Below are 25,127 nucleotides of genomic sequence, written 5' to 3'. Positions count from 1 at the left end.
CTGGGCAGAGACAGGAAGAGGTGGAAATTGCTTAGGAAATTCCAAGTACCTAAAATCGATCACTTTGCAACTTAAAAAAAAAGTGGGGAGCCGCGTCCTGTGATTCCAACCCTGATATAAGAGCCAGCATGAGCCCACTGTCACACAGACCCTGCAGCCTAGCCAACTGATCTCATTCATTAAGGCCCGATGTTTCCCGTCCGGCGCGGTCCCAGCTTCCCTGGACCAGTGGCCGGGCCCCCACCCCAGCGCCTGGGTCTGCCTCGCACAGGAGTAGTGAGGGAGGGGGTGAGGAGGATGCTTGGGGGCCCCTATTCTCTCAGGGGACCCTCTGGGGCTGGAACGGAGGGTGCAGGTAAATCCAGGAGAGCTGCAGGGGTTCCCACACCGGAGTCACCCGCGGCTCCTGTCCTCCTCCCCAAAAAGATGGGAGCTGCCAGGGAGGGACCCGGGGACCCGGGAGAGCCGCGGAGACCCAGAGGCTGCCATCTGTGGCTCACAGCAGGTCCATCCTGGCTGGCTGGCATCCTGGCTCCTCCTGGGAGCAGCCGACCTCCCTTTTATTCCCCCCACCTGCTCCCCTGACCAAGCCCCAGCCAAGAGCCAAGAGGGGGCCCTACAGGCCCAATCCCAGAGGCAGCGCCGCTCCCTCCTCTCCCACCACCTTGGGTAGCTCATCCCTCTGGTCTGCCTCCGGTGTCCCAGGTGCCAAAAATCCTGCTGGGCAGGCCTGCTCGCCGGATCGAAGCTCATCTCCGACATATGGCAGGCGGGGCCCAGTGTCCCCCCGTCGGAGCCAAGGGCGCTGCATCTGGCGCCTCCCTCGGAGCAGGGCGGGGAGCTGGCCAAGGTCTCGCTCTGAGCAGCACCCCTGCCTTCTCTGCCTTTGGGCTGTCAGGCTTGGGAAGGTGGGGCTGTGGCGGGGGCGGGGGGAATGAGCAAGGGACACCAGCCCCCGAGGTCCATCCCAAGGCGGAGGTATGAAGGGTGGGTGAGTTAGCAGACTCCACCGGCTGGGTGCAGAGGAGGGAGGGGTTCCTGGTGCCACCCCCGGCCCCCTCCCCCAGCCAGGTGGAGGAGCTCAAGGAGGTGGGATGAGGAGGGACACCCCACTGGCTCCAACCATATCGACGGGGCCACTCTGCCCACCAGCAGGTGACAAAGGGCAGGTGAGGCCAGTCTGCCTGGACAAAGTGTGTTTTAGCTCTACCGGACTGGGGAGCCGCGGAGCTGCCTAGAACCCTTCAGGCCAGAGCCCCATTTGCCTACGGCGGGTGTCCATGGGTTTCATAACTTAGACATGGTGAGGATGGGGGAGGCACTGCTCAAGAAGCCACTCTTGCCGCTTCCTCCGCAGCTGCAGGTGACTTAACGCTCCCCCCGCCCCAAGACACCTTTTCGGAATCCTCACCCACAAGCACTGAACCCAGGGTTCATCCATCTCTGGGAAAGCCGGGCTCCCAGGCAGCTCTTGAGTCCCCAGACATCTCTCTAAGCCGATGGTGGTCTTGCCCATCCACTCCAACACCTCTAAGCCCTACCCACCTCTACAACATAGCGCCCTTCTGACTTCAGTCTCTGGGGCAGAAAACCCAAGGACCACCGTCGCTGGCCCCCGCAAAAATGAGGCAGTCAGAGGAGAGAGGCACGCAGTGCCTGCACCTGTGAGCAAATGATTACAGAAAAGCCAAAAGCGTTTGCAACACAGAGAGCAAAGGACTGGGGTCTTTAATATATAAAGAACTCTTCCAAACCAATAAGACAAGCAACTGAAAATTCAAAGGAGAAGAACAGGCAATTCACAAGAGGCAGGAGGAAGGGAGACCAAGGAGATATAAAACAGTCAATCTCAAGTAATCAAGGGAATGCAGCTTAAACCGATGGGAATATAGGACTTGTGGCTTGTGAAATGCCAAACGCAAACACATGCACATAAAAGGAGGCAGGGGTGCAAATTCCTCTTCTCTGAATTCAACTGGCATCAACATGTCAAAACCGCAGAAAGATCCTCACCATCAATAAAACGGGGTCATGGTGATGACAGTAACTGTCCCACCCACGCACAGGGTTGAGGAGGGAGCAATGATGGTGCTGTGACAGAGACCAGCTAGGTCAGACAGAGACGGCCTCTTGAGAACAGGACCTCTCACCTGGGACCTCGGGGAGGACAAGGTGCTGCCCACATGCCCTCAGAGCACCCTCGCTGGGTCCCCAGCTGAATCAGGGGAATGGCGAGCAGCAGGAAAGCTGGGGCCGGACCCTGGTGCTCAGCAGAGACTATGAAACTGACCCAAACCAAGCAGCGGCTGGTGTGGGCATGGCGGGGGGGGGGTCTGAGCCCCCAAAAGGAGCCTCATCTGCCTCTAAGATCACCATCCTTTCTGGACCCAGAGCCACGCATCCAACACTCCACAACAGCCTTGCTGCCCCCCCCCCCACCCTGCCCTGCAGAGTCCTGGACCTTCGTCCCAGCATGTGGCACAGTGCAGGTCACCCCTGCACGTTCCCTGAACCCATCGGACAGCGCAGTATAAAATAAGCCGAAAGCAGTCGTCCCTGCAACGTACCAAGCCCTCTGAGCCAACCAAACCCGCAGATGCAGGTTCCCCAAACAAGGGACGCAATCAGCACCTTTCGCAACTGTTTGGTGACACCCATGAGAAATGACGGGTTCAGGCTTGGGAGTCCATGACAACAAAGGGGGCAGAGCTGGGCTGGAGAGGGCTTGAGTGCCCCCCCCCCCCCAGGATCAGGAGGCCCTGCTGCCTCTGCTGGGATTGGCAGCTGGTAGCTGCCCCAGGGGCTGTCCAGCGGGTCTCCTCTGCCTTTTGGAGAGTCTCTTTGGAGAGTCCATCTCCACCGCACCCCGGGACACGATGCAGCAGGAACGGCCTGTCTCGGAACACCCTTGAACTTCAGGGCTGCAGGACGCTGGGGGAGGGATGTTAGCAGGTAGGCGGTGGAGGAACGGGGAATGCTGGCCCCAGGAGGTAGAGGCTGTGTGTCTCTGGGTACATGACCGCACCTCTCTGAATTAGAGACTTCTCACTGGATTGCTGGGCACGAGCTGCAATTTTTTTTTTTTTCTTTATACAGTTCTCACTTAAATATGGACTGATTGGCCTCTGGCTGTTCGGAAAAGCAGACCCATCTTTAGGGGTTCTGGTTCCCTCCCAGCACTGGTATACAACGCATATTCAATCTGGTCTACCTTCTGCTTCCCTCCCCGAGGATGGGGGCCACGGCCTTGTTCGCTGCTCTCTCCCCAGGGCCCGGGACACGTGTAAGTCCTCGATAAATATTCCTTGAATGAGTTGAGTAAAAGGGGAAGGGAGGGCTCGGCTGCCGCCATGCTCCCCTGTCCAAGGGCGGAAGACAGGAGGACCCCAACACAGAGAAGGCAGGCAAGCAAAGGCCCGAGGCAGGGCTCTGAAGGGAGAGTGGAGAAAGACGATACTGGAAGACGCTGGGAGACACAAAACCCGGCCCTTGGCGAGCCACGGCTCCTTGCCTGGGGAGTGCAACCGGAGCCCATAAATCTTCCGTCTCTGGGGAGGGTGCGAGGGCTTTGGTGTCGGGTTTGGACTTTAATAACACGGATTCTAAATCCGCTGCCTTATTGTGAGAATATATTTGCAGATTTAAAATACCGAGGCCTGGGTCTGAGGGCCGCTCTTCCAGAAGGAAGACTGTGGGCTGAGCTGACCCCACGGGAATGAGTACCCTGCCCTCCCCACCCCCAACTCCACCTGCCCCGGAAGCCTGTCCTGGAAGCCTGGTGCAAGACATAGGGACACTGGCCTCCTGGAAAAGGGGACCAGCAAGCAGCTTTTCCCTCCCTCGGATGTGCACAGTGACCAGCCCGGGCCCCTCCCTGGGGGGGTGGGGGGCAGGGCGGCCTCCAGCCCGGTTTTGGGGGTGGGGGGGGCCGGGCCGGGAGAGGTCAGGGGCTGCGCTGGCCACGTGAGGCAGGAGAGCAGCCCCTCTTCTCCACTTGGAACAAGAGGGTGCCGTGAGCCCCCAGCGCGCTCTTTCTTTTTGCTGAACAAGATGGATTGGAAAACAAATTGGCTGAAATAAAGCATGTAATTAGATTAAAGCCTCTTGCCCAGAGCCTTTGGGGCTGCAGAAAGCCCTCCCGACTGGAGGCAGGACAGCTCGGCAGGCTGAACCAGCCCCTGGACATCCAGAATTTTCTCCGGACCCCAGGCCGCCCACCCCCAGTCCTCCCCAGATGGTGGGAACCTCACAGGCGGGATTCATCCCACTGCAAAGATGGCCCCAGCCCCGCCTCTGACCCCAGTCCCGCAGGCCTTGGGGTCACCCCGTTCCCCGATGGCAGACCCTGTCCTGTCCACAAGATGCAGCTGGGGCTCAGCCCACCTCCGGCCTGAACACCTGCGCCGTGTTGAGTCTACACCTGGGCAGCCCCCCCAACCCAGGTGCGCTTTCCACCCGCAGCCTTTGAGCGGCGTAACAACCCCTGAGGAGACGGGCTCGAGGATCAGCACCGCCATCTCCATCACAAACATGAGAAGACTGAGGCCCTGACTGCCCGGTGTCCCGGGTGTCCGGCTGGTGGGGACACGTCACTTTTACTAACACCAGCTGCCCCTGGGCCCTTCTCAGGTGCTCAGGAAACCGCGGCACCCGGGGACAGACTCCTCCTCCTCCAAGGGTCTTGGGAGGCGTTCCCTCCCCAACCCCCCGAAACAGCAGAGGAGTTTCTGGCCCTTAGCGTCAAACAAGACCCCAGGCAGGGTGAAAAAGAAAAAAAAGAGAGGAAAGTGGGTATGAAACTGGGGGCTCCTGATTGTAGGGCCTGATCGTTGGCAACTTATCTCCGGGGTAGGGGGATGAGGCCTGCTGGAGGAGACAGGGCTTAAGAGCAAGCCTGGGGCGGGAAAAGCGAACAGGCAGCCCATGGGCCAACGGCCTCCCGGGCCGAGCTCATGGCAGACCTCACAGTCAATCCCAGAACTCATCAGCCTGTTCTCAGTGCTCCCTGGCAAAGCTGACACATTCTTGCCATCCGTGGTTTATTCCGAACGATACACCGGGCACAGGCCAGGGAGCCCAGCCTCTCTGCACTGGAAGGGTTCTCGAAGGTGGGCTGGCCCTCCCTGGCTCCTGCCTGCTGCCAGGCCAAGCCTAAATCTGCCTCACCAGGCCTCTGAGTTTACGTTAAGCAGGACTTCCGTGAGCTGGACCTCACCTGTTTCCGTAACTCCCACAGGTGGCCTCCGTTCTCCACTCCAGCCCAGCCCAGCCCACGCCCACGGCCTGCCTACCCAACAGATCAGCCCACAAGACCTTCGAAGAAAGCGTCCCAAGCCTCCCTATTTCCCCCAAACCCCCAAAACCGCACTTTCAGAAGTCCCACCATACTGGTCCCTCACCTTAAATTAAACTCTCTGTTCCTCGGCTATCTGAAGTGAGAGCCAAAGGGACTAGTCCTGTCTCCTCCTTCCTTCACGGGTATCTAGGCAGAGCATGAAAATGCTTCAGGACCACAGTGTCCTGGTGAAGCGGAGGTCACCTGCCTGTCTCAGGGACAGGGCAGGGGAGAACCAGGAAGGAGCAGGTCCAAGAAGCCCAACTGCCATCGTAAAAGCAAATCCCTTTGGGTCTCTGTTCATAGCTTAAGCATCCTTCCTTATGGACTGAGAATGGATGCTGTCGGCGCCATCCCAGAACACGGAATGGAAGGATGGAGAGATCTAGAGAGTGGGGGGCCCCTCTAGAGACTGACCCATGGCGGGGAGGAGGAGGGGCTAGCCGGCGGAAGGTGGAGAGGCAGGAAATGACGAGACCAAGAGAAGCACATGTGGTACGTCCGAGGGCCACGGAGAACAGAGGCAAGTGGTCCTACCACAGCTGGACAGCCTCGGGATGACGACAGCATCCCAGCACTGTCCTGCCCTGCACCCACCGCAGCACCTGAAAGGCGGGATCGTGTTCAGTGGGCACCGCTCAGGGAGAGGGAAAGCTGGCGAGGCATCTGGGAAAGATTTCCATCCGAAATGATAAAAAAAAAAAAAAAAAAAAGGTACATGGCATTTCAAGGAACCGTGACTCAGGTGTCTGCAAACCGTACTGGCGGTGGGGTGGTTGTAGTCCTCCAGCCACGGAGGAACCCTGGCAGATACTGAAATCCGCCCCGTGGAGACCAAACCGCTACCTTCCCACATGCAGAACGAGGGTAGTGTGTCTGCCTTGGGGAAGTAAAGCATTCTCAAAAGGCTCCACATAACCATGCAAATGCCCCTCCCCTCCCCACTCCCCACTCCCGTAGAAAGTTCTAGAAGTCTTCACGTTCCTGGTGGAGGCACAGCCACTGTCCCCTGACTATTGCAGGGCTTAGAGGCTGGAGGTCACCAAGAGGCCAGCAGACACCCTGGGCCTCATCCCTGTGCTGCCCTCCCCACCTGGACACGTCTAGGCTGTCAAGAGATGGCCAAGGTCATCGTTTATACCAGTCTGCCATTCTGTAACCAACCACCTCTTCGGTATCCAAGAACTCCCCAGACACAGGATTTCCAACTGAGGCTTGGCCTCCGTCTCCCAGTACTGGAGGGCGCCCCAGACGCGTCAGGCACAGGCCTCCCAGAGAGGCTGCTGGGAAAATTTAGGTGCAGAAAGACTAGCGGGCTCTGACCCCCGGAGGTGGGGGCATATGTGTGGGACACCATTCAGCTCCGTATCCAGCCTCCACAAGCACCAGCTCCCGTAAGTAGTAACCGGCCATAGCAGCCTGTGCCCCACCAAACCCCCAGCTCAAGGACAGTTACTCAGAGCCCACTGGTTTCACGTGCCTCCGCCCTTGGGAGAGCAGGCTTTGTGGTAGGCTTGAGGTCCCCACCACCCCCTTCGTCCCCCTTACCCACTATAACATGCTCACCAAAACCTTGAACAAAAATCCTTGCACCAGAGATGAGCCCAGCAAACCTGCCAGAGAGGACACACACAGCTCAATGAGGGCTTTCCGGCTGGGGCAGATGGCGGGGGTCCCATCTCTACATGGGAATGACATGGAGACTGAATCTGCCTCTGAGCCAGAGAAATACAGCCCCCTAAGCTGTTATCATATGTCAACTCTGCCAGAGCAGATGGACATTCTAGGAGTTTTGCTTGAGGACCCCAAATCTCTAGCTATGCCACGGGTTCTCCTGCTCATCATTTGCACTGGTGATGAGCCACCCTGGACCTGTGGCTTTGGATGAAGGAGGAACAGACCCAGCTAGGGCTCTCGCGAAGGCTGACCTTGGGAGGCCCGTGGAAGGCCCCGCGGGGGGGCTACTGACACATGATCAACTTGGCTTTACTTACTGTCCCAGGTTAACGGAGTGATTCAGAATCATCCGTGCATCTCTCCCGCATGGTCCCCTGAACTCAGGGAGAGTTCCACGGGGTTCCATCATCTCTGTAAACACAGCACAGGCCCCCACACCGGCCCTCAGGAAGTGTGCACGGGATGAACGAATGAAGACGGAACGAATAAACAGACGAGAGCACAAGTCCTCGGACTGGAATTCCCAAGGAATGCTGGGAACGGAGGGGTGCAGGGTCCTCGAAAAGCATCACCGAGCCTGGCTGGACAAGAAATCCCCACTTGCAGCCCGCAGCCCAGAAGAGGCCAAGGCAAGGATTTAGAGAGCGCAGGATCCGTATTCCATAAACCCTTCCAAATTGCAGAAAAGGCTGCACCTGCCAGCGTCCGTCTGCGCTTGCTAATCCCCTGGAGCAGCTCTGTGCCCTCCATTCTGGCTCCCACTTGGAGGGCAGAGTTATCCCGTGTATGCGCCTTTAATAAGCTGAAGCCATTCGGGGCGCTGCATTCACCGGAATCTGCTCCCACAGGGCCGGCCCCACGGGGTCTCCTTGTCGGCGCTCTGAGCGAACAGCGGATTTTGTGTTCGGCAGGGAAAACAAAGCTGTCCCGATGGGGATGCAGTTGGCTCTCGAAACACTGCTCCAGCCAGAGCCAATGGTGGACACAGCCCGGAGCTGCTGTCTGCACTGGAGGGTGATTCAGGGGAGCAAGGGAGGGGGAGGCTAAGCTGGGGCTCCCCAGGAAGGTCATGAAAGGGGGTTTGCCTGTAGCTCTGTAGTGTCTGCCGGCTGGTTGGTTGGCGGGTTGGCCAAGCTGGTTAAGCCACTGCCAATGAGGTCATGCCTTGGAACTCGGTGTGGCTTTTGCTTACTTTCCCGGGGTGCGGGTGGGGGTGGGTGGCTACACCCCAAATCCCAGCAGCTGTCCGGCAAGATGCACACCCCCTCCCCCGTCCTTCCTACACAGAAAAAAAGGCCCTCACAGTTTGCCATCTCTTTCCAGTGCCAATAACTGGGGCACCACGATGACAGAGGTGGCCACAGAGGCCCCTGAAGTCAAGCAGAGCGAACAAAGGTCTATGGCGAAAGAGTGTGCTCGGTTCTTGCGCCTCCTGAGCTTACAAACTACATTACCCAAAATCCTTTGCGGTCAGGTGTGACCACGTGACTGAAGTCTCGCTAATGGGACACAAGGAGAAGTGATGCCTGGGCAAGCCCCTGACCCAGGCTTACACACTACACTTCCCAGCCCCCACTGCACTCAGGTGTGGTCATGTGACTGGGTTCTGGTCAGTGGGACAAGGGTAGGCGTGACACCCGGAGAAGTCTCGCCTGGGCTTACAGACTACATTACCCAGCACCCCTTGCAGCCAGGTGTGGTCATGTGACTGAGTTCTGGCCAATGGACACGGTGTGGGCGGGAGAAAGTGATGCCCAGACAAGCCTCCCACGGGGGCCCTAAGCTCTCTCCTGCCAAACCAGTGATGACTCCAAGGCCTGAGGGGAGGGCAGAGCCACATGATGGAAGGAGCCTGGGCCCCTGCCTCACTGCTTGGAACGGAGCCAACCAACCAGAAACACCTGCGTGGGGCTGCTAGCGCCTCTTGTAGTGGCCACTGCCTGCCCTAACCCACAGTCCTTACTGACTGGCTGGATACCAGAGTGGGGACACGGGACCCCAGAGAATAACCACCAGGTCTTTTTACAGCGTAGGGAGGTTGGAGTACACAAGACCTACAGGTGGTCCCCAAGTCCCAGTAAAACGTGTTTTCCCCTCAAACAGCGTAGGAGGCACAGCAGATGTGGTTGGTACCCGGCCCAGAGCCCCCTTATGGGGCCAGCGCACCCACGTCCAGCTGCAGGTGCTGGCGGCTAACGGCTCCCACTTGTACCTTCTCTGAGGCTTGCCCTTGGCTGATGGAATCTGCTCTGCTTGCAAACAGCTGGGAAGTTGCACACCCCCCTCCCGGGGGCGGGGGCAGGCAGTCCACAGCCTATGGCCAGGCTACATGGCAGGTATAACTGTCTAGTCCTTTGACATTTAAGCACGATAACTGTGGTGTGATTCACTCTTCAACTCTCCACGGGATCAGTTTGGGGCCAGACTTCTCCCAAACCCAAATGTTTTCCTAGCTTCTTCTGCTACCCTGTCCTTCCCTTGCTCCTTTACCAACTTCTCCCAAGTTCTCCCAAGAACAACCCTCAGTAAATCATCTGCACAAGAACCTCTGTCTCGGTGCCCCTAATAACCCCAAAGAATGGCTGCCACTCCACCTCTTCTCCGTCTACAGCAGTACCTTTGTCACAAAGAGGAAAAAGGGCAGGAATGAAGTCCAGAGCCGGGACAGTCCTGGACTCCGGAGCCTGAAAAGATGACCACCTTGTCAGAGCCTTTTCCATCTGCTGCCGACACTGAAGTATGACTTCCCAACCCTGACGCCGAAGGAGGTGGCCTTGTGGGGCAGAAGGAATGCTTGGCCAGGAAACTGAGGGTGGGTCCCACCTGCTGGGTGTGGAAGGGGGCAGGGGAGGGCAATGGGTGGAAAGCCCAATCCAGCCTGGACCCCAGCCCATTTCTAATCTCGGCAAACGAAACAACATTCTCCTTCTCTCAATCCTACGGAGACCTTCGCTACTGAGCAGAGATCATAAAACAGGGCAAATGACACTTGGCGTCGTTTTCCCCAGGGAGACCCTGACCAGTCCAGTAGAGATGGTTCTGCCCTGGGGTCCCAAGACACAAAGTCCCCAATCTTTGTGTCCAAGCCTTGGGGTGCAGCAGGGACCCACAGCTTTAGGGGCGGAGGGACAAAGCAGCAGAGAACAGCAGGAGGTGCGGCTGAGAGGGCAGTCTGGGCATCACCCCTAGGTGCAGGAGGAGGCAGCCGGCAGCTTCCCCACCTCAAGGCTACGTTGCTCCCTCCAACCCTGAAGGTCTATGTCCACAGTAAGGAGGACACCCAGTCAGTAGGCAGATAACGCCCGAGTCCATTCTCCCCTTCTCCTTCCCTTCCCCTGGGTCCTGACACTCTTAATGGTCTAAATCCCCCATGGTCCTTTCAACACAGACCCAGAAAAGCCCCCAAGGCAACCCCCCAATCCCAGGGGCCAGGGGGCCCTATGACTCAGTCGGCTTCCTGACCAGCCGGGAGGAGCCGGATAGATCAGGTCGCCCACTGGGCTTCCTTGTGTTGAGAAGACCAAGCGCCAAACTATCAATTAGCTTAGAGGGACACTTTAATTGGGGTGGGGAGAGAATCATGAAATACAATCCATGCTCTTAAGTAAAAAACTACATGGTTTAAGGTTGCTGCCATTATGACCCACAACAGACCGCGTGGTACCCCCCCGGGACACCCTGATCTTGGAATTCCAGACTCCGAAACAGAGAGAAAGTCAACTCCTGGTGCTCCAGCTGCGAGGTCGCCCTGGCGACAAATGCAAGGTATAGAAGAATTGGAAGGGACCACTACACGTGCTGCCCAATCCCCACCCCTGGGCACGGGGAGCCTTACTTGCTCCAGGGCCCTGGCTGCAGAGGTTCTGCTGGGGCCGAGGCTGACAGCAGTCCTAAGATAGAGGGCAGACCATGGGCTCCGGGGCTCTGCCAGCCTCCTGGCACAGCCCAGCCACGGTGCACCGCCCACCGGTGCCCAGCCCGGGGCCTCGACAGGAACCCTGTGCAGAGGCTTCTAGCTTTCCTCTGTCCAGCTCCGCAGCCTGCTCACCAACAAGGACCCTGGGACATCTGTGTGACACGGGGGCACGCCCCAGGGATTCCAATCCCCTCTCTCACTGACACCTGTCACTTGTCCCATTCCCATCAGCCATCCCCTGGAGTCCCCAGTGGGAAGAGCTCCCAGGAAGGGCTAAATATTCCGCCCCTCACTTGTTCCCCTGGCCTCCCCCGGCCTCCCCGCTCATCCCTTTATCCTCCTCCAGGCTGGTGGCCCTTTCCACCTGCAGAGGAAACAATGGGGTCCTGAAACCCGCTATGCAAATGGCTTCCTTTGTGCTCCCTGGGGTGACCGAGTCCCCAGGCAGGGGGGTGGGCTAGTGTGCTCTCCCCCCACCCCCTGCTCGCCCCCACCCTGACCTCTGCCCCAGGCCTTTGTACAGACCCCCAACAGGGGAGAGTCAAGGGGGAGGGGGAGGGGACCAGGGCGGGAGAAGGAATAAGGAAGGTGTGGGAGAGGGGAGGAGAAGAGAGACAGAAGGAAGGGCAGGGAAAAACAGACAGACGGAGAGACAGAAAGAGTGAGAAGGAAGGAAAGAGGTCTGCTTCGGGCAGGCTGCCCAGAGCCGGGTCTCCTGGCCAAGGGGATGCAAACAGTAAGCTAGGCTCTCTGAAACTGCCCTTCCTGGGGGTCACCAATGGTCAAAGAAGATGGCAATTCCATGCATTCCAACTGAGTCAGTCTGGGGTCAGCGCGGTCCCCAACCAGGGGGGACAAAGCAGATCCCGCACACGGGCCGCACATTCCCTGGGCTTGGCCTCGGGGCTCCCTTCCTGGAGTGTTCTGGGGGGACTGGGTGAGGTCAGGAAATCTGCATCTACCCCAGTGGTTCTCATCCCGGGGCTGTTTTGTCCCCTGGGGGACCCTGGATTATCACGACTGTCTGGAGGGGGGAAGCCAGGGCTGCGTGCAACATCCCCGGATGCACCGGAGAGCCCCCACACCCCAACTAAGAATTCTCCAGGCCTGCTGGAGCCACAGTGGGACCAAGAAACCAGGCTTCACACCCTGCGCCCTGATGGACATGGTCCATCACTGGGGAACCTCTCTGCTCCCACCACGGAGGAGTGTGGCAAGGATGCACGATGGTGTCTCGTTCCCTCATGTCCTTTGCTGTGGCGGTTCCCCCTCCTCGGGGACATTCCCCTAAAGGAGGCTCAGAGCTCACACCTCCCACCCCCCACCCCAAAGGCACAGCGTGGGCCATGGTCAGGCTGGACGTGGTCCAGCCCCTTCGTTAAGCCACGAGATTAATGACGGTGATGGATGGTGGACATGTCGCACTTGTCATCAGACACGCCACCCCACATGCGTTATGGCCTCAGAAGCAACCCGTGCCCAGGGACGAGATGGGGCTCTGGAGACAAGGCTTTGTAAAACCCGTTAGCGCACAGCGCGTTAACAACGAAACCTTCGGGCAAACCCAGCTACAAAGGACACGGGAAGTCTGAAGGCCGACTGGGTGCCAGTTGACACGAACGACGTTTGGTTCATCATTTTGTCAGGTGTAACCACGTTATGGAGAAGATTTAGGAACGTGTCCTTAAGCTGTCCGAAATGGTATTCTGAAATATTGAGGGGTGAAATGTAATGTCTAAGCTTTTTTTTTTTTTTTTTTTTTTTAAGATTTTATGTATTTATTTGAGAGAGAGAGAACAAGAAGGTGGGGGATAAAGGCAGATGAGGAGGAGGAGGAGCAGACTCCCCGCTGAGCAGGGAGCCCGATGCGGGACTCGATCCTGGGACCCTGGGACCATGACCTGAGCCAAAAGCAGACGCTTCACCAACTGAGCCATGCAGGCATCCCTCAGCTTTTCTTTAAAAATGTTTCAGGAGGGGCGCCTGGGTGGCTCAGTGGGTTAAGCCACTGCCTTCAGCTCGGGTCGTGATCTCAGGGTCCTGGGATCGAGTCCCGTATCGGGCTCTCTGCTCGGCGGGAAGCCTGCTTCCTCCTCTCTCTCTCTCTGCCTGCCTCTCTGCCTACTTGTGATCTCTCTGTCAAATAAATAAATAAAATCTTTAAAAAAAAAAATGTTTCAGGAAAGGGTGCCTGGGTGGCTCAGTTGGTTAAGCAGCTGCCTTCAGCTCAGGTCATGATCCCAGAGTCCCGGGATCGAGTTCCGCATCGGCATCCCAGCTCCATGGGGAGTCTGCTTCTCCCTCTGACCTTCTCCCCTCTCATGCTCTCTCTCACTCTCTCTCTAATAAATAAATAAAATCTTAAATAAAATACAATAAGTAAAAATGTTTCAGCAAAAAAACTAAATGCTTGAAGCGAAGAGGGCAAAATGTGACTCACTAAGGTTAGGTGACAGGGATGGGGGTATCCACCACTCTGTCCTCCCTGGAGCTCTGAGGTTTTTCCACAATAAAAAGTGTAACAATTTGTTAAGTGACGTTAATTCCAAAATACAGCAATTTATAGGAACACTGAGAATTTGGGGTTTTATTTTAGATTGGGCCACATTTCCCATGGAAAACAGACTAGCAAACATTTCCTAGGTGAACACAAGATTTGTTTGCTGACTTCAGAAAATATCGCTTTCTAAACCCTCAGCTGCCCCCCATTTCAATGTCCCAAGTATCAAATGAGCCCGTCTATGAATGTGGCGACATCTTTCCTTAATACTTTTGAAGCGAACACATGGGATTTTATCCTGTGCTGGTGTACCACCTTGAAGGCATGTATTAGCATATGTGGCTGGATAATTCTTTGTTGGGGGTGCTGCCCTGTGTCTTTGGGGTGATCTCTCCCCACTGGATGCCAGCAACACCACCCTCCCTCCAGTGGTGACAATCAAAAATGTCTTCCAGGGGCACCTGGGTGGCTCAGGGGGTTAAGCCTCTGCCTTCAGCTCCGGTCATGATCTCAGGGTCCTGGGATCGAGCCCCACAGCAGGCTCTCTGCTCAGCAGGGAGCCTGCCCTGCCCCACCCCGTCTGCCTCTCTGCCTGCTCGTGATCTCTCTGTCAAATAAATAAAATCTTTAAAAAAAAAAATGTCTTCTAGAAATGTCCAAATGTCCCACGGGGGAGAGGGGCAAATTTAGCCCCATCGCCAAGAACCACAGAAATATGTGAGCACAATGAAATCATTTACTTAACAAGTTCTACAAGCCAGACTTTTCACCAAAGCTGACCCTCCAGAATGTACTTATCATTAATCATGCATATGGTCCCACTGTTCACCAAAGTTGACCCTCCATGTGTAATCTGCTTTGGCAATGGCAATATATCTTTCCATTTCATATTTCAATATTCTCCTACAACGTAATTATATGGAGAACCCATAACTGAGTAACACTACTGAAAGACATCTGGTTGTTCCCCTCTTTTGTTACTATAAACAATGACACAAAAAGGAACCTTGTAGCTAAATCTTGGTACACATCACTACTTCCTTAGGCTAAGTTCCTAGAAATGAAAGTGTGGGGTCAAAGATACCTTATGATATGTGTTGTTCAATCACTCTTCAAAGAAGCAGTACCAACCTGACCTCCCATCACCAGAGTGGGTGAGTGCCTGTTTCCCCAATGCCTTCAAAACAGGGAATTACTTTTTGTTTTGTAAACGGTTATCAATTCAGTAAGTTTAAAAATAGTATTATTGTTAATGCTGTTTCTTTATTAATAGGTAGGTATAATACTTAAGATGCTTATTGCCATGTGTATCAATTCTCCAAATTTCTAATTCATTCTCTCAACCCAATTTTGTAACAGTATCTCCCCCGCTTCTTGTTGAATTGTAAGAGCTCTTTATTTATTGTGGATATTAATCTTTGGTCATCCACATCACAGTTATTTTTCTCTGCTTTTAGTGTGTCTTTCTGTTGCTTATAGAAAATTGTGACGGAGTGAGTTTTTCACTTTTTTCAACTTAGGATCTTTCCCCTTATGATTTATGACTCCTGTATCATATTTAGAAAGCTTTCCTTGCCCCAAGATTACATTGACACTGATATATTTTATTCTAGGACTTTTAAGGATTCATTAAAAATATAGAAATATTTACTCTACTGGGATTTATGTTGGCTTACAGCCTGTAGTAGAAATATCATTTATAATTATTTTAAAATAAATAGTCAGTTTTCCCAGCATCATTTACTGATTGAGTCATTCTTCCTTCACTGATTAGTAATCACAGATTTACCATCTACTAAGTTCTTATATTTACATTTGAGTCTATTTCTGGGCTTCTACTCAGCTTGTGGAATTTCTCTATCACACTAATTTAAATATCCTGGTTGTAATACTGTAAAACTCTGGTAGGCCAAGTTACCCTTCATTACTCTTCTTTTCAAAAAATTCCTGCCTATGAGTATTTATTTTTCTAGCTGAACTTATGAATCCTGTCCTGTCCCATGACAATTTTGACAAGAACCATGCTAACCCAACAGATTATTTGGGGGAGAATTGGCACTTTATGGTCTTGACTCCCACCCTCCCAGAATGTGGTAAGATCTTCCTTCCCCCCCCCCTTATTTTTCTGATTTTCCATAGTGTCCCTTCAAGAAGTTTTACCCTTCGTTAAAAAAAAAAAAAAATCTACATTCTGCACTTTAAAGGTTACACTTATTTCTGTATACTTGATATTTCTGGTACTGTTCTCATTGGGCTTCTGTTTCTATTATACAAATGTTGTGTCTTCATTGATCACTTACTACAGGGCAGACATCCCCTTAACATTTTCACTCACTAGGACACTTTTTATATTGTTCTTATGGATACGTAAGAAAAGTTACTGCCCTTTGAATGTTAATTGTGTTAAGGTTAATCCTGGCCATGCTCCTACCCATTGTAACAGTTTTTAGGGTGTTTCTCTACTGATATGTTCTTAGGATGCAAGTATCATCCTATGTGTGAGAAAGGCACCTGCCCCCCACCCCGCCCCAGTAAGTATAAGACTTCAGATGCTTATTGCCATGTGTATAAATTCTCCAAATTTCTAATTCATTCTCTCAACCCAATTTTATAATGGAATCTCTCCCTTCTTGTTGAATTATAAGAGCTCTTTATTTATTCAGGATATTAATCTTTGGTTGTCCATTTCACAAATATTCTTCTACAAGCCAATTCATCTGCCTCATAGTGCTCAGGGCCACCTTGTGACCAAAAAGACAGAGCTCTGCATGGTCCTCCATGCCCAGAACCTGTGGCATCAGCCATGCCAGCCCCCCATGCTGATAGACCACATTGCCAACACACCCCCAAGAGCCACTGTAACAGACACTTGCAAAAACATAGAAGCTTTTAACCAGCTGCCCTTCTGCCTCTACATTGGTTTTCGGTCCCGACAGATGCATTGGTTCATCTTTTGGTAGAATGCTACCACATGGTCCGGAAGATATATTAAAAAATTATCCTAAACTGGCCAACCAGCATAGCTCCCTGGAGACAGAATGACATGGAGGTTAACTCCAAGGCCAGGAGACTTTGCCTGGGATCCCAGCTGCGCTGCCTATGGTTCCTATTGGACCTTTCCGTGACTCCGTCTCTCCTGGGCAACATGGGGGCCAATAACAGTACCCACCTCATCTGGGGGGCGGATGGATGATTAACAGCTAATAACTGAGAAGAGTGCCTAGCACAGAGTAAGAGTTCTATGAACATCATCTCCTTCTCCTTCTTTGCTGAGCTAGAATCTATTTATCTTTCATCATGCGTCTGGTCCAACCTCTCCTGGGGGTCACACTTATCCGATGGTCATGACCGAAATAGCTGAACCTGGATGGGCTAATGTTCCGTTTCATACCACCTTTGAAAACCAGGATTTCAGGGCGCCTGGGTGGCTCAGTGGGTTAGGCCTCTGCCTTTGGCTCAGATCATGATCTCAAGGTCCTGGGATCGAGTCCCGCATCGGGCTCTCTGCTCAGCGGGGAGCCTGCTTCCTCCTCTCTCTCTGCCTGCCTCTCTGTCTACTTGTGATCTTTCTCTGTCAAACAAATAAATAAAATCTTTAAAAAAAAAAAAAAAAGAAAGAAAGAAAGAAAAGAAAACCAGGATTTCAGTCCATTAACAGACTCTGTTCTTACAAGTGGCATCGGCTGCCTACATGGTCAGGGACCCCAGCTCCTGCCAGCAGCACCCCCTGCATGGACCCACGGGTCCCTTTCTCCTACAGCAGGAGTACTGAAGGCTCAGAAAACCCAATGACCCCCAAAAGGAGGAAGAGGATGCAAGCTGTGTGGCCAGACTTTTTTTTACATAACGGGAGGGAACATGATCCCTGCTGAACGCCTGGAAGGCACAGAAGCTGTCTGAGCCACTCCTGTGTAGAGATGACGTGAGAAGGTGCTCGAAGATACCCATGGCCTCTAAATTCTCCAAGTGATCAAAGGGACAGGAGGGCAAGCATGTCCCCGATGGCTGCTTGTGCCCCAGCCCCCTGTCCCCATGGCTCCTGCTGTCCCCTCAGCTCTCCCCAAGCTACCCACATTCACATCTCTTGGACCCTTGACCTTAAGCATGTTTTAAGCATTTTTTTTAAATTACAGTAAAATACACCTAAAATTTACCGTTCTCACCCTTTTCAATGAGGCAATTCATTGGCATTAAGCACATTCACAACATGACCCATCCCCCTGGTCTAGTTCCAGAACCTTCCTGCCACATCCAAAAAGGAGGTATCCATCACACATCACTTGCCACTCCTCCCACCTCCCAGTCCCTGGCAACCACTAATCTTACTTATGGTGTCCGGATTTGCTCATTCCAGGCATTTCATATAAATGGAATCACACACTACGCAGTTTCTCTCACTCTGCAAAGCTCGTGTGTATCGGTACCTCATTCCTTTTTGTGACCAAATGCTAGTGCCCCGTACGGACAGGCCATACCGTGTTTACCCATTTATGATGGACATCTGGGGTGTCTCCACCTCTCAGCTCTCATGGAGGCAAGCTCTTGACCTTTAACTGACTTCCGGTTTTCAACTCCCTGCTAAGTTGGGGGTCTAACAGCAGCTGCTGGGAAGGCTGTGACAAAGACCCCCCCCCCCCCTGCAGTTTCTTCAGCTGCCCCGCCCCCACCCCAGGCAGCACCACCTGTTCCCTCCCAAGGTCCTCTCAAGAGACCTCCAGCAAGCTGACCCTCCCCACCTATCCTCAGGCCCATAAGTCTCGCCTCCGCGTCGTGAGCAGGTGAGCGGGCAGGAGAGCTCAGCTCGGCTCGATTCACCTTCTTCATTGCCTCACGTGCGCACGTCCCCATCGCTTCCTCACCAGAAGACAGGCAAGCACTGGACAGTAAGATGCATTGAGCAAGAGACCTCATTCCCGTCACTTTTATTACAGTCTCTTGCTATAGCTGTTCTATTTTATTATGAGTTACTGTTCATCTCTCACTGTGCCTGATTTATACATTAAGCCCTGCACAGGTAGGCACATATGAGCAAAGACAGTAAGAACAGGGTTCCGTATTATCCACGGTTTCAAGCATCCACTGGAGGTCTTGGAACGTATCCCGAGTGGATAGTGGGCTGGGGGTTGGGGGGACACACAACTGTCTCAGGAAACCAGACTAGGCAGAACTCAGGCCCCAGGGCTCCAGATTTAGCCAGTGCTTTTTCCTCCCCACTGTCCCGGCCCCCCAGCAACCTGGCCTGTGTTATCAGTACCCAACCTATTGCTTCTCTTGCAAAACGAAAGCCAAAAACGAGAGAGTGCAAAGCTAATCCAGGTTGCAGGTGTATATAGACTGATCTTCCATGAAAAAGATGGCAGGGCTGAGAGGCTACCAAAGGGGACATGTGTAAGGTCAGCCCCAGCCTGGCACCCACGCCTGGGAGCACCTGTGGGTGAGGTCCTTCCTACAGCTGGGGGGCTCCCCGGGTTCTCTCCAGACCCTCCCAGAAGGCTGGCTGACCAGATCCATGCCTCACCTTGGAGCAGATGGCAGGAGGCACGTCGCAGGGCCTCAGCTTGGGGGTGGCGGGGGGGGGGGTACACTGGCCACAGGTGGAGTGTTTACACCAAGGAACTCGGCAGACGCTACAAACCAGGCTGGCCCCTGCCAGCCGTCAACCATTTCCCCGGATGCTCCCGCCCACGGAGAGCTCTGTAAGGGACTGTGGACAAAACCTGTCACTGCCCGAGGCCTCACACCAGTGGAGAACCAACCCCAGGTGGCGCCCAGCTCCAAACCACGCTCCTTCCGCTGAACCAAACAAACGTGCAGACTGACAATCGCCTCGGAGCTGATGGAGAGCCGCCGAAGTCAGGTGGCCTTCTTTTAGGCTTGGGAGGTGGAGGTTTCTGCAACCATAAGCAGGTGGGTATGGGGTGGGTGGTCCCGATCCCCTTCCTACCCGTTTCTGGTCCCCACCCCGAACCCGGGGCCCCCAGACCTCCCACGGGCAAGGCGTTCCTTACCTCCCCGTCCCCAGAGAGGGTCCCAGCCAGCTCCGTGAGCAGGTGGACAGTGTTCACCGAGTGAGCTGGCCCTTCGAGGGGAATGGGTTCAGGCTGAGGTTATGTCCATCAGCTTTCAGGACAAATTCTCCGTTTATTAATTCTCCTCCATTACGCAGGCAAAAGTAAACAAGCTTTTCTCAGGCAGCCTGGCACGGACGGCTTCCCTATTCAAACACTGCAAGAATCGACAGGCTTGGAAGTATGAGCTCCCAGCCCCGCTTCCCAGGGGGCCCCCTGGCCTCCTGCCCAGGACGCCCCAGCCTGCTGAGACAGGCGAGCCGGGCTCTGTGCGGCGGTGGCCGCCTCCGGAGTCCGATGCTCCGGGCCTGGGAGTAGCCTCGGCTCCCCCGAGGGAGCACCACGGACTTCCGGGCACCTGGAAGCACCCCGGAGAAGGTCAGAAAGGCTCAGGCCACAGCCACGGGCACGGGACAAGCATCACACCTGCCCACCTCCCACCTCCACAGGAGGTTGCAAGTGTTTCTAAGTAGTCAGTTGTGCGGGAGACTTTTCCCTCCTCAGCCGAGATGGCTGCCCATTTTCAAGTCAAGTTGCAGAAGCAGGGAGAGAGAGAGAGACAGACAGACAGACAGAGGCCAGGACCTAACTTGGCCTTGGCCCAGCTGCGCACGCCGCCTGCAGGAGGACCGTGCCCAGGTGAGTCCTCCTGTGACCCATGTCACAAGGAGGAAGTCGGCATCCGCTGGAGGGAAATGTCTTCCAGCTTCCAAACTGCCCCTCCCCCACTGCCCCAGAGCTGGACAAACGGGGAGGTTCCTCTGAATTATGTCTTTACAGAAAGAGCCCCCTCGTCCCACCTCCCAGGTACTGGGGAACCCTACTTCTCTACCAGGCCTTGCCACTGCTGTTTCTCCTGGAAGGGTCCCCCACAGCTCAAACAAAGGGGACTTCAGACTGCCCAACAACCGAAGACCCAGATCTCGGTGATTTTCTACGGTGTGGCCGCAGGGACTCTGTCCTTTCCTAGCTGCGGGCTGTGGACCTCATGGCAGGCCTGGCCTGCTCTCCACCAGGCACCCCCTGTCCAGCCAGGCCACAAGCCCTCTTTGTACCCAGAGCCCAGGCTGCAGAACCCCTCCAGTACCAAGGGCCAGGGGATCCCCGGGGGCCCTTTCTCCCAGCAGTAATTCTAAATGCACAAATAATACACCCCGGAGCACAAAGGAAACGCATCACACTAAACTATACCTATCCGAGTATTTTCCCCAAAACCCAGCTCTACGATACAGTTCTGTAATACAGACGCTTCTTTATTAATGATTATAAATCAGGATCTTGCAGCAGGCCTGGTGACTTCGTCATTCTGAAGCAAAGCGCCAGCAAACACACACAGATTTTCACGATCTCTGCACCGACTCGTGTGTGGGGTGAAATTCGCTGTGACTTCCGTGTGCTGCCCCCTGCCCCCACCCCGCTGGGGGCTGGCGGCCCACGGAAAGATGCTGATTTCGGGCAGAAGTGAGGGGCAGTGAGGGTGCGATGCTCTTCCTTTCCCGGTTCCCTGCACCCCCACCCCGAATCCTGTTCGTGGACCCCTGTGCTCAAGATACCTTTTTTATCCCCTCCACACCTGCTGCCTTCTCGGCAGCTCCAGGAAGGAGTATGTGCCCCAGCTTGGACGGTAAGGGGCACACAGGCACCTTGTTGCTCTTGGGGGGATGAGCGGGAGGGGTTGTTGCATGACTGTGCTCCCTGTGCATGAGCCACAGTCCCTCATGAGACCCACATGAGGGCTGTGGGTCTCATGCTGGGGCAAGAAGGAAGCTCCCTCCCTTTGATTCCTAGAGGGGGCATCACTGGGAAAATGCCCTGTGGCTCCTCCTCCTAGATCCGGCCTGTGGGGCACCAAAGGCACCCAGCAGCGCCCGACGGTGGCTCTCGGGAGTCCTGTAGCTCTGATTCCCCCCACCCTGCCATCCCCACCGGCAAAGAGGGACACGCTTACCTTCTGGCTCCTCCACGCTGCTGGCGGCCGTGGTCGGTGGTGCCACAGGGATCTCTGCGAGGTTTGGGGTGGGAGGAAGAGACAACGAGGGAAGGAGACGTTATTTTTGACCTTGGAAGAGGATGAGCAGGACACAGACTCCTCCCTGGGCCCTCCTCCCTTCCCCACTCCTCAGCCCCAGCCGAGGAGGGCCGGGGAGCTGGAGGCAGCCAGCGGGGGGGGGGGGGGGGGGACGTGGCTTTGCCTCTCCTCTGAGTACTGTCCCTCCAAGCGGCAGGAACAGGAGTGGGGAGCAGGCAGGGCGGCCCCACAGCGTGGAGGACTGACCTCCCACATGACATGGCTGTTTTGTTCTGACCTCCCCAGGTGGGCGAGGAGGCCTTCCGTGGCAGGGGCTGCATGTGAGGGGCCTGGGGAGGCACCTCACGCATGCAGAGGGGTCTGTACCCCTGGTCCAGGTTCCCACAGGCTCACGCTGTTCTCGGTGGCCTGAAGACTAAGGACAACCCAAGGGCCTGCGAGAAGCATGTGCTTTACTGGGGTCACTCCCTTTCCACCTGGAAAGCCAATTCTTTCCTACCAGCCCCTGACTCCGCCCTGTGCTCAGGAAAGGTGAAGAGGTCCTGCCAGTCTCTGGAAAAGTCCCCAAGGGGAGGGACTTGCCTCCTCTGGGGCCGGACCACAAGAACGGGGTGGGGGGGTCACAGGGGTCTCCACAAATCCCCCGGACTCTGGCCACCAGCTGACTCTTCGGGCAAAGACCTCCCTCAACCTCCAGACAGATCAGCTGGGTCCTGAGGCTTGGTGGGAGACAGCTGCTGGCTGGGACCCGGGGGGCATGCCTGAGACCTAGCCCTCCATTCGGGGGGCCACTCCTGCCCGTCTCCCAGAGCTGTGATCTGACAGGCAGGAGCCCTCCTATTCCCTGGTAACACAGCCCGTAGCTGGAGCTCCCAGAAACCCCAGGGCGGATGGCCAAGTCTACACCTGGCCTCTGCCAGAGCAGGTTGCAGAGTGAGAAATCCGGCTTCCCCAGGTCTCTGTCCCCGACGACTGGGGGCCACCGGCTCCACGTCAACCTCCTCCCCCTACTCTGGGGAGGCTCTGAAGTGGAGGTACCAGCCACTTCTGAGCTCCGTTTGTTTTTCTTATGTTTTCACAACCCCTGGGGGCAGTGCTGGGTTTCCTCCTAGCTTTCTAGAAATGTTCACTTTGCAGCTTTTTGGATAGATGGAAGAGAAGGGTTTCTGCAGACTGGGAGACTCTGACGCGTAGAGGCGGTCATGAAAACCGTGTCAAGGGGCTTGCGCCGGAGAAATGTGGAGCTCGATTTCCCAGGGGGCTGGGATTTGGGTTATCTGTCGCGATCAGACCCCTGTGACTGCCATAGGCCAGCGGACTCTCTTAGGAAGAGCCAGCTGGTGAATGTGGCCAGCTCCGCAGGCCACAGGCCTCTGTTGTAGCCACTCAGCTTCGCTAGGGCTCCACGCAGCCACAGACAGCGGGTACACAGCGGGCATGCCTGCGTCTCCGTGTAAGTTCGCGGACACGCCACTTCTCATTGCACGCATCCCACGTGTCATAAAATATTCGCCTTCTGACTTTGGTTTCGATCGTTAAAGAATTATTAAAAGAAAACACTGAGCCCCACGAAAACAGGTGGTGGGTCAAATCCCTGGGCTAAGTCCCGTTCTAGAGATGCCAACCTCAACCCTCGGGTCTGCCTACTTCGCTGGGATCTGCCCCTTTTTCTGCTCGCCCTTCTGGGTTAGGTCAGTCTTGCACAAGGAATGGGGAAGGCCAAGGTCTTGCCTTCCAACCAAGACTAAGCATCCACTCTTAACACCTGGGAGAGTCCTACCGGTTATAAAACATGAAGTCTGTTCCGAGCCAGGGCCCCTGAGTGGCCCTTGCCATCTTGCCCATCCCCTGCTCTCGTTCCAGCAACTAGGGGGCTAGCAGCTGGTCCAAGGGGCCACCAGGACTATAAGGGGAGTCACCGTCCATTGTAAGGGCGTGGGGGCACAGGCATGGGAGCCTGTAGCATCAGCCCCTTCTGCTCCCAATCTGCCAGGGCCTGGGGATCCTGGAATTCCTGCGACAGCCGCCATGACGCGCCCTGGTTCAAGGCCACCTCAGGTCCAGGGCTTGCTTCCCCCTGGGAGTGGACGATTCAGTCTTTCTCAGGACAGAGAAGAGCAGGCTGCCTCTGCTGAGCTCCCAGCTTGGGGAGTCTCGTACAGCGTCCCCCGTGGAAAAGCGTTCAAGCAGCTGCATATCAGCAGGGTTCAGGGAAGATAATCTACCACCCGCCCCAAACCCGGAGCCCAGCCAGAGCCCGGAACCCAGAGGAGGAGGGGGCACGTACTTATGCAGGGGGCAATGGGAGAGCGGCTCTGCTGGTAGCCCTTGGCACAGCGGTTGCATGTGATGCCGGTCACGCCGTCCTTGCAGGGGCACTGGCCCGTCGTCTGATTGCAGGTCTTGCCGGCCGCGCCCACGGGGTGGCAATCGCAGGCTGTGGAGGACACACAACAGGAAGGTCAGAGGGCGGTGGGGGGTGGCTGGCCCCTCCCCCACAGCACCGCATGGACCCCCACGCTGGGAAGGCAGGCCCGGTCAAGCACACACACACACACACACACACACACATTCCAGGAACAGAAGGAAATGGGGAACAGAAGTCAAAATGGACCGTCATGAAAGGCTGTGTTGGCAGGCAGGAAATGGAGCAGGGGAGCCCCTCCAAAGCCCCGAGGGGAAGAGAGGAAAGCAGACACTAAACGATGTTTCCAGGAAGGCACAGCCCACAGGCTCATCACCAGCAGAAGAGTCTGAATCCCTACAGGGTAAGTCTTCGTCTCCTCACTCCTTTGCACCCATGCCTCCTTCCTAGGCCCCCAGGTGTGGACCGCATACAAACTGGGGGTGTGCTAGGCCCGAGGGGGTGGGCAGGGAGGTGGGACTCGCCAGGCTACCGCGCCTGCCCTGATCTACAGCCAGGAGGCCCGAGGTGCCGGCCGTAAACCGCAGGACCAGGCCACGGCCACCATCTATTTCAATATCCCGATTAGATGTGCAGAGTGGCGAGGGGAAGGGCCCTCCTGGGGCCCTTGCAGAAAGGGGGCGGCCGCGCTGGGAGGTGGAGGTCGGGGGCTGCTCATCACAGCTCCCCTATACCCCTTGTCCTGCTCTGGAACAGGCTGGAAGGCTGGGGTGAGCCCCTTCTAGGAGGAGGAAGAGAAAGTGTCCCTGCACAAGCACGCAGCAGGAAGGCTGCGCCCCTGCCCCAGGAAACTGGCCTCCCCCAAAACACGGGAACTGGGGTCGCCGATCTTGTATGTCTCAGCTCCGGAACTGTGAGAAGTAAAATGCTCGTTGTCAAAACCACCCCATCTGTGGGATTTTGTTCCAGGAGCCCAAGCAACCAAGGTGCCCACTAAGCCTGGGTGGCTCGGGCAAGAGGAGCTGTGCCCACACGGACAGGGCACCCGCGTTCCCAGCCCACTCCTGCTTCCTGGAATCCAGGGGTGCGCTCAGGGGGCGGGGGGGTGGCGAGGCAGACATGAAGTCTCTCCCCCTGCTGCCCACCCCCTTCCCCAGGGAAGCCTGGGTGTGGGGCGTGGAGGCGGGAGGGTGTTGGTGGGGAGAGCCGTCTGCAAGAAGCTGCTAAGTGTTTCTGC

The 25,127-nt window shown here is 55.6% G+C and overlaps 1 protein-coding gene across 3 annotated transcripts in view; it reads right to left on the bottom strand.

Moving 5' to 3' along the window:
- Positions 1-25,127, bottom strand: part of NTN1 (netrin 1) — a 171,621-nt gene that overhangs the window by 23,116 nt on the left and 123,378 nt on the right. For all 3 annotated transcript variants that reach the window (XM_082708218.1, XM_082708219.1, XM_082708217.1), the window contains exons 4-5: positions 23,813-23,962; positions 21,445-21,498 (exon numbers count right to left, since the gene is read on the bottom strand). In XM_082708218.1, the coding sequence (XP_082564344.1) occupies positions 21,445-21,498; positions 23,813-23,962 (204 nt within the window). The remainder of the gene's footprint in view (positions 1-21,444; positions 21,499-23,812; positions 23,963-25,127) is intronic.

Source organism: Mustela nivalis (genome assembly GCF_964662115.1).
Source record: "Mustela nivalis genome assembly, chromosome: 17".
NCBI lineage: Eukaryota > Metazoa > Chordata > Mammalia > Carnivora > Mustelidae > Mustela > Mustela nivalis.
Note: the sequence above shows the minus strand (reverse complement) of the source record. Positions and strands in the feature narration are given on the sequence as shown.